This window comes from Protomyctophum bolini (assembly GCF_963924005.1).
Source record: "Protomyctophum bolini genome assembly, chromosome: 22".
Taxonomy (NCBI): Eukaryota; Metazoa; Chordata; class Actinopteri; order Myctophiformes; family Myctophidae; genus Protomyctophum; species Protomyctophum bolini.
This window is the reverse complement of record NC_137883.1, coordinates 8,014,570-8,024,554: the sequence shown is the minus strand read 5'-3', so window position 1 is coordinate 8,024,554 and position 9,985 is coordinate 8,014,570. Positions and strand designations below refer to the sequence as shown.

Below are 9,985 nucleotides of genomic sequence, written 5' to 3'. Positions count from 1 at the left end.
TGATGATGATGATCATGTGTTTGAATGTTTATTTAAGCTGCTGTATTTGTAAATATGATACCAGTCCAATACCAGTTAACATTTACATTGAAAAGGAGTACGCTTACAGCAAAGTGAGGATAATAATATATTTGATCTATGATCTATGGATAATATTACAGTACAAAACTTCATATTTCCTAATGCTAGACATGCGGTCGGTAGTACATAGATGGCAGCATTGAGCCAAGTATATCTCTGTTACGTTCACACGGGCAGACGCAAAGATGCAGTCTAGACTAGAGTAGACCATTCATTGACAATTTTGGAGCAGCATGCATATCATTATCATTGTGTCTTTGCATCGTCCTGTCGCTGGCTTCCATTGACAATGAATGGTTATGGCAGGCTGCATCTTTTACATATGCCCGTTGGACGCACCATAAACGTAACCATTAGGTCGTACTCGTGAGCCAAAATTGGGGTTGGAGCTTGAAGACAAGACTGGTTGGTCTGGTTTCCATAGCCCGGAAGGACAGTACAGTAGCACTGGTTGGTTGGTTGAAATGTTGAAACCGGTTACGGTTAGCATAGTAAAAACAATTTCATTATATTAAATTACATTGATACATTAAATCATCATTTGGAAAAGGTAGTATTTTCTCTGTCACGCTGTCCTTAACTCAACTCTCGGTTGCATACAACCAACGAGCCAATCACAGAGCGCCGCTCGTTCATTACGGACTATGGGATTTACTATAATCGCGTCACGTCGGCCAGGAGGTCGGCAGCAGCACTGCAGGCTAATGTTAGCCAACGTTAGAAGTAGTGAGTCTGTGACATTGTTCTATTATTAAGGACTTGGGAACCAATATAAAGCATTTCATAAACGACAAATGGATGCATGTTGTTTGGAAGAAGACCTGTCAGGTCGAGCAACCTCAGAGAGTTCTCTCCTGCCGTAGTTTGAAATCGTTACAAGCTAGTGTCGTCGGCTCCATGCTCAGAGACTGACTGCCTTGTTTACGTCTGAAAAACTAACCTCAGGCAGGAGGAGACCCGTTCACTGTTTTTGTTTTTGTAATTCCCCCCTTGCCTTTAACTGGGCTGATCATCAGGTAAGCCACTGTCATTCTAGTCATATGGATGATTGTTATGATCATGTATCCATTTTTAGTTCATAGAAACATTCAAGGTTGCCTTGCTTTTAATGTTCCTAATAATCGTTAATGCATGCAGTAGCATTGATCCTATTTCCTCTGCGTTTTTGAGCGGTGCACACAGTCTCCAATGAACAGCTGTGTGTGTGTGTGTTCCTTCCTGTCCTATTGACACACAGGACAGGAAGGAAGGGGTCATTACAACCCTGTGCTTCTGTGCAAGTTTGCAACTGTACTGTTTTGATGACTTGAAAATGGTTTATGGTGTCGTCCACTCACAGTTTTTGTATTGAGTTGTACTTGAAATGTTAATGTTAATAAATAGTACTTCAATTATTCAATCAATCAAGTGTTTGGAATGTGACAGAATGGTTCCTAAGTTGCACGCAATACACACAGCCTGCACTGCTCAGTTCACACGTTTGTGATTTTTGGCCTGTAAACTGACATTCTTAATACAGAATTACGTCCAATGTGCTAAACGGTGGAATACAATAATATAATAGGCTATTGTAGTGATTTGCGGGTGCCCTCACAATAACACAAAGTCTTAGTTCAACCATATTGATGCAAGTAGCAGATACAATAGTAGAATGATTTTATGTATGTAATATCACAGCCATTTATTTATCAGCTATTGCATCTGAAATAAAGTTTATCAATCAACATCAGGTGTGGCTCAGGAGGCAGAGCAGGTCGTCCAATGATCCGTGGGTCGGCTGTTTGAATCCCGGCTCCTCCTGTCCACATGTCGAAGTGTCCTTGGGCAAGACACTGAACCCTACATTGCCTCCAATGAGTCGGTCGTTGTGAGCTTGCCACCATTTGTGTGTGAATGTGGGAAGTGAGGACGCTGGCGTTGACTGTTCGCCGCTTCACCTCCCAATGTATGAATGAATGAACCATTGTAAAGCGCTTTGACCACTTGGAAAAGCAAAGCGCTATGAAAAAGCTTGTGCACAATTCAAGTCAAATCTTCAGGTAACACAAGTCTGACTGAGCTTTGTTTTGGTTGTGTTCTGTGTGATCTTGTTAAGTATAGATATGGGAAGTTGGAGCAGCAGGTTCCAGCCCCCCTCTCTGAGGTCAGTGGAAGTTGCAGAGGCTGTCTGCAGCAGTCGCAAACATGGATGTGAATGTAAGAAGAGGAAACGAAATGCTTCTTCTTGTGACTGTGACAGTGAACACGAGGATGATCCTTTATTAGATACTCCTCGAAGGTGAGATATACATCGCATAAGGTGTTATTTATTTGTTACAATAGAAATGTGGTATTGTGGCCTGGGTGGCCTGGGTCGTGGCTCAGCGGTCCAGGCACCTTGGCTGGCAATCCAGTTTGGCAGTGTGCCGTGGGTTCGACTCCCGATCCCGACGGCCTTTACTGCATGTCACTCCATCTCTCTCCCCATTTCCTGTCGGCATACTGTCTGTCCCTCCATAAAAAATAAAATGAAGGCGAAAGCCACAAAAAAAACATAAAAAAAATGAAATGTGGTATTGTACTGTCTATGAAGAGCCCATGTTTCTAGTGAAATGTATAAACGTATACCGTAATATATTAAATCCGCTTAGAACACTTTATATAGTTATAATTGTTGCTCATTTTTATAGTAACTATAATTATGAATATGAAGTAATGCTGTAATGTTTACAATTCATTGTAGATGGGGCCTTTATAAAAAGCCTTTATAAAAAGTGATCTATTACAGTGGTTCTCAAAGTGGGACCCTCACAGGGGGTTCCATGGGGTTCCTGAGTGTTGGGAACCAGATGGACCCTTACAGGTCTGTAACTCTCAGAGAAATGTTAAGGTCTGACTCTAATCCTTGTTTTTGTTTTGGTCTTCTGCCGGCTTCTTTCCAAATATTAGGAAGAAACTGAAAAGCACATCCAAGTACATCTATCAAACGTTGTTCCTAAATGGGGAAAACAGTGACATTCGCATCTGTGCCCTGGGACAGGAGTGGAACCTTCATAAGGTGTACCTCTGCCAGGTAAATCAATGCGTTTATCTATCTCACAAATCCCCACTCTTCTACATCTCTTCTATTCATTTATTCCCTCACGTATTTTCTTACACCAAGCCTATCACTGTCTTATGTCTACATTAACTTCAAAAGTTATGTCAGTCAGTTATTTAACACATCCTGTGTCTCTCTGTATTTCCCTTGTACCTTTCTCTCTGTGCCTTAATGATTGTGCAGTCAGGGTATTTCTCCAGCATGTTCAGTGGCTCCTGGAAGGAGTCCAACATGATGGTAATTGAATTGGAGATTCCAGACCAGAATATTGATACAGAAGGTAAGGGTCTTGACTCTTGGTCACTGAAAGGCTCTTGTCATAATCGTTATTTTTTTTTCTAAAAGCACCATCCAAAAAATATATGTTATGTGTGCAGCTCTACAGGTGGTATTTGGATCCTTGTACCGGGATGATGTGCTGATCAAACCCAGTAGGGTCGTCAGTATTCTTGCTGCTGCATGCATGCTTCAGCTGGTCAGTAGACTTGACAGAATGTCTTCTTCCTCAAATTCAACCAACTTATTCAACTGAATAGAGATTTTGAATATAAAAGTAGTAACACTGTTACATGTACTTTATTATATTTTCCTTTTTCTTTTAATCATTCCTTACATTCAGCCCCTGTTAATGAGGATACAAGTTATTGGCATAAAAACTCATAATCATCGTGTTTTGATAGAGATGATTTGCTGATTTTAGATTGTGATATAATGTTACAGTCTTTGCAGATAAAGCTTCTAACCCTTGACAATTGCCACAATAGTTAGAAAGACTGCTATATTCTATTAGCATTTTTGTCCAAATAATGATCAAACCTATTTAATTTAATTTAATTGAATGATATATGGTTTATTTATCCAGGATGGCTTGATCCTGCAGTGCGGAGAGACCATGAAGGAAAATATCAGTGTGAAGACGGTGTGTTGTTACTATACCTCGGCTAGTATCTATGGCTTGGATTCAGTCATGAAAAAGTGAGACTCTTCATCTTTTACTTCAAATCACAATAGGCATTTTTTATGTATAGTAATAGTTAGTGTATACTAATATACTAATATGAGTTGTATTTGTATGTCTGTTCTCACAGGTGTCTTGAATGGCTTCTGAACAACCTTATGACTCACCAGAATGTTGACCTAATGAAAGAACTTGGGTAAGTGATGTCCTTAGACCTTTAGCTCTGTTGAGGCAAGCCAGCCCAGTCTGTCATCGACATTCGTCCTGGTCAATTAGAATAGACTATTCGGTGGCCGGAGTTTGGCCAGCAGGTTATGTGTTCCACAGTTAGTAATGGGTGCCCACATTCGCTGTGACCCATCTGATTATAACCACATTACAGCAGAGTTTGCAGACACTAGAAAGGGATGTGCCGATGAGACATTTTGGGTGATAACGATATCTGATATAATTAATTGCTCTTGGCCGATAACCGATATTACCGATGTCGATATGATCTCATTCTGTATTGAACAATTATAATAATTTTGTCCATTCTGAAAAATACACGTAACATCTGCACTGCAGGCTTAGTATATTTAATATTGTGAGCTTGTAGATCTGTTCAAGTTGTTACTTTGGGCTTCTTTATCTGTAAAGACAGACCGATTAATCAGACCGATTAATTACTCTGTCGGATTGATGCCCATTAATCTAAAAACAACTAAAATCGGCTGATACCGACGTGTTTGCCGATTAATCATCACAGAATACATAGGTGCACTGAAATGTCATTGGATGTAAGCACAATATATACTATATAGTATATACACACTATTGTTTAGTACTAGACCTGAAATCAATAGGCTAAGAATGTTACTCATAATTTGTTGTGACCAAATACTATGACAGCATTTACGCCTTTCCACATTGGGAGCACGCATGCATGAAAGAAACGATACATATTCTGACCCGCTCTAAGTCACATTTCGACCAGTCCAGCCCGTGACCTAAATTAGGTTTGACACTTCTGGCGTACATAAGGTATATACAACATGTCTCTATGTTGGACAGTGAATCCTAATGTAGCCTACAGTACGTGAGCAGTGTTTGTCTCTATGTATTTTCAGAGCGGAAGTGATGCAGCAACTTGTGCAGTCATCTGACCTATTTGTCATGCAGGTGGAGATGGATGTATACACGGCTCTGAAGAAGGTACAAATAATAATAACATATAATTTATACATCTAAGTCACACTGAGTAAATTGTAGAGCCCGACCTTCGATAAACAATGATTTGAAGTGCACAACATTCAAATGAATTTGAAAGACATTGATTGAATTATTTAGTTTCTGTTTGGGAACATTTGAATCATAAGCCAAACATAAATGAACACATCTTTTTGATAAATACTCTTTTCTGTTCTTGTTAGTGGATGTTCCTGCAGCTCAACCCCTCATGGGACGGCCCCATCAAGCAGCTTCTTGCTGATGCTGATGCCTGGCTTTGCAAACGCAGGACAGGTAAAACTGCCCAGTTCAAAATCTGCTGACTTCATCACGATCAGCGATTTTTCAAAAATTGCTTCGCATTTTCATAGTTTTTATTTTCTTTACTCCCAGTAGGTAAGGGCCTTTTATACTGTTGACCATTGAGCAGCAATTGAGTGGTGGTCATTCACTTCCCCACGCACATTTTGTCCTGCCGGCGAGGGGATCAACTTTAGGCCACCCCAATCCAAGCAAACACACACACAATTAATTTCATTTTTTGTGATCCTTTTGCCCAGAGCTGTATGAGAAAGAACCCTTCTTGAGTACAGAGGAAGGTGAACCCTTTGCTTCGGTTTTCAAACATGTTCGCCTGCAGTATATCATCAATGACCTTGCATCTGCGCGGATTCTGGAAAGAGACAACATTTTGTCCCCTGGTAATTTGTGCTTCCATTTTTAGTTCCTTTAGTTAAAGGACCACTTCACCACCTTTCAACCTATCTTCATATAATAGTTCCTCACTAATAATCATGAAAATCTGTCTGTGTCGGTCTGTGTCTCATAGGAGGGCTGTGGGCAGTTCAGAAACCGTCTTCCAGTAACCATCATCGATGGGGAATACAAGCTAATAAAAACTGCAGGCTTTCTAGTTCTGAAAAGTTGCAATGCGAAAATGGAAGCCATTGTTCTCACGATAATGGAAATCTAAACATTTTTGTAAAAAGAATCTTGTTTAAAAAATAATCTGCCTAATGATGTCACCGGAAGACGGTTTCTAAACTGCCCACAGCCCTCCTATGAGACACAGACTTAGTAGAAAAAAATCATGCCATTTTATCATGATTATTAGTGAGTGAAGTGGTCCTTTAAGGAAATCTCAATTTGACACACATCTAGATGTCGGTAATAAACAATTACATTGCTATTTTGTATGTGCAATGGGTAAATTATTTCCATTAATTTCATAGATTCGCTAACATCAGTGTACAAGAACCAGTGGTTTGCCATGCTCCGGACAGAATTCGACAATGACAATGGGTGAGAACCACATATTGAACCGCTATATATATGATTACATAATTGTTTGTGATCTAGAACTACTTATTATAGGTTTCTAATATTATTTAAACAAGCTCTATGAATTTTAAATCTATACTCCTATACTCTCTATCAGCTACAGTAGTTAACCGGGATTGTTTAGTCCTAAGTCCTCCTAAGAACAACCATAGTTTTTGATGATTCACACTTCTTGTTGCAATTGTTTACTAAAATAATTTTCTTAAACACGGTGTCACAACCATATGTTGTACTTCTAGTTAATCTGTCCATTCCGTACTGTTTTTTGATTAGTTGCTTACCATTGTCTACATTTTAGAATAATATAACATAAATAACATAAAAATGATAAAATAACACATTATGGATAAATGCCATAACCAAAATGTGTTAAATATTAAAATGTATTTTAGATTTGAGGTAAGTAGCCTCCATTTGACTTGATGACAGCATTGCACACGTTTTGCCATTCTTCAGCAATATTACATTTTTTATGTTTTGATGTTTTTTACCATTATTTTACAATGTAGGAAATTGTCAGAATAAAGAAAAGAAACCGATCTGTGTCCAAACCTTTGACTGGCAATGTGTCTGCAGTCCACAGGAAGCAAACAAGGAGGAGTTTGAGTTGAGCAGTATGCGTTGTGGCAGGAAACTGACAAAAGATGGAGATGTGAGTTGAGTTGTACAGTCAGTGGCTCCCTGTCATGGGGTACTATATTTGTAATGAAGTCCTATATTCTGGGGCGTAATGCAGTCCTATGGAATTACAACATAAAATGATGTCCTCTCTTCAGTACTGCTGGCGATGGACAGGCTTTAATTTTGGCTTTGACCTGCTGGTGACCTACACAAACCGCTTCATAGTCTTCAAAAGGAATACTTTGAGTCAGCCATGTGGGGGAGCTGTGAGTCTGCAGCCTCAGAGGCATCTGGCATACAGGTCAGTGATCGTCAGCCATCAAGCACCAACTGTTTGCATGCGGCTGAATCTTTTATATTTTTATGGAGCCTTATTCTTTCCCTGATCCTTTTCATTTTCCAAAAAAATATATATATATATATTGAAAAAGAATAAAAAATATTCGATGCAGTATCAGTCACCAGGAAAAAGGATGGGTGTTTTCGATGAATCTAACAATCTAAAAGAGATGTCAGCAGTCAACCAACTATGTATTATTTACCACGTATAGAGGTTTTAAGTGGTTCACTGACTGGCATTTGTGTGTTACTGTTAAATACAGCTTTACATAATGCTTTACCTACCTTTGCCCTTGGCCCTATGAGATTTTGTAAACGCATTTGTCCCTCTTTTTCTGTCAAGGTTACGCCTTGCCTCATTTGACAGTGGTGGGAGGTTGGTTTGTAAGGTCTCGACAGGTTACCAGCTGCTAACCCTTGAGAAAGACCAGGTCAGTGACGAACAACTCGGTGTGATACTGTAGGTAAACTGTTCAGATCAAGATGCGCATATGGATTGCTAACGAACCTTTTCCATTCTCCCTTTAATGTCTTAGGAGTACGTAGTGATGAACCTGGACAGCCGTCTGCTGTCTTTTCCTCTTTATGTGTGCTGTAATTTCCTGTACACGTCACCCAACCTGGACCGCAAGACTGACGCCTCGGAGCCTGAGAGTAGCACTCAGTGTCTGTCTTGATGCTCATTCCACATCCAATGACCATTCCCTGGGTAATGATCAACATGTGACGCTGTTGACATAACTTTGTTTACCATCCCTCTCACGAACCAGCATCAATTTTGACATTGGGACATGGTGTCTGCATGAATTGTAGATCAGCATTGTGATCATGTGGTGATTGGGGATTGTTTTATCCCCTTCTTTATTTGTTTTTGTATTTTTATACAAGTTCACCATTTAAGTTATAACCATTTTTGAGGCAATGATTTGTTATTCCTCTGCCTTTGTTGGTTTATTTAATATATTTTATATTTTTGTTTGTTTCTTTTTTTTTGTATTATCTTTTTTTGTGTGAAAGGCAATGGGTACAAACAACTGCCAAGAAAAAGGTCCAAACAAGTGGGCAGCGGTGCTATCAGAAGATCTTATGTCCTATGTCCCCATCTGTTACATCTTCCATACATTTTATAGTTACTGTTCCCTTGACAATTTATTCTTTTGATTCTTGAGTGATACTGAACGCGTGTTCTGCCAAAGTATTTTTTATTAAATGAAATGCGTTTCATCCATAGTGTGCTTAATTATAGGTAGATGCCAACTTCCCTAGCCTGGTCCCATACACTTGACACCCCAGTCTGCTGCCCTGCTAGTTTTAACTTAAATGGGAACATGCTCATCCTAACTGTCAAAGTTGAAACAATTTGACTCGATTCATAATCCCACAATAATTAGTCATTGTGATCAGTTAACCTGAGTGAGATTCCTGTAATCATGAGTGTTTTTCTTTGTGTCTTCTTCTTCTTCAGAAGGCCAGCTTCTGAGGGTGGGCTGTATAGGCAGGGGGAAGCCTGTGATTATGTGCTCGGCAGTCTGTTCAGGCTCACCACTCGCGTGCCGCACCGTCTTCATAGATGACTTGAGGCGTCCCACGCCACAGCGCAGACGGTTCAACGAGCCGTCTGCGCTGTGGCGTGTATGTTTCTTTGTGCGATCACTGTTTTATCACATCTGTAATACTGTAGCTGTTGTAAATTTAATTTAATTCAATTAACGCATTGACTCAGTCTCACAGTATACTTAGCATTGCTGCCCAACATTTTCCAAAGCATGCGTTTGATTTTATAGGAGGCCATTCCTTTCAGTATGGCATGAAAATAAACTTGAAGACTTATAACTTGCTTCAGATAGGTAATCCAACATGCTATGGGACCTATTTTGGTGAAACATGCGCACCAATGCCAAGTGCAGTCAAAGGCATGGTGACTGTATGGGATGTAGAACAGACCGGAGGTGTGATTTTAGTGTTCCTTGATATACAGTCAGGTCCAAGCAGGTGGGCAGCACCTGATTTGCAAATGCCTCTGCCCCACATCGGCCCCTGAGCAAGTCACTAAAATACAAATGTGTCGCGTCTAAATCCACCCATGCACCTTGTGCCTCATAATAAGTAAATAATTGTAAATAGTTCATTTGTTTGTCAAAGTTATGTCGTGTTTTAATGCATTTTAATGTGCGGATTTATCCGTTTGTCTTTGGAATAAAGATTGTTTTGCAGAATAAACGGTGATGGTTCAACAGTTGAGCAGGTCTACCTGGATATTTGGTTATAGTGCCATCCTTTGTCCAACACCAGGAAATGACAGGCAAGAAAACAAACACATTGTGATACAAATTTAAGATTATAGTCATGCAATATAC

The 9,985-nt window shown here is 39.7% G+C and overlaps 1 protein-coding gene across 1 annotated transcript; it reads left to right on the top strand.

Annotated features, from left to right (window-relative positions):
* Positions 1-548: 548 nt before the first annotated feature.
* On the top strand, positions 549-9,888 carry gmcl1 (germ cell-less, spermatogenesis associated). Its single transcript, XM_080756371.1, has 15 exons — positions 549-1,097; positions 2,182-2,359; positions 3,010-3,133; positions 3,344-3,440; positions 3,538-3,635; positions 4,023-4,135; positions 4,249-4,314; positions 5,228-5,312; positions 5,531-5,621; positions 5,888-6,028; positions 6,560-6,629; positions 7,245-7,320; positions 7,445-7,590; positions 7,972-8,059; positions 8,165-9,888. The coding sequence occupies exons 2-15, from the start codon at positions 2,184-2,186 to the stop codon at positions 8,303-8,305; spliced, it is 1,512 nt and encodes a 503-aa protein (XP_080612497.1). The 5' UTR covers positions 549-1,097; positions 2,182-2,183; the 3' UTR covers positions 8,306-9,888.
* The last annotated feature ends 97 nt before the right edge of the window (positions 9,889-9,985 follow it).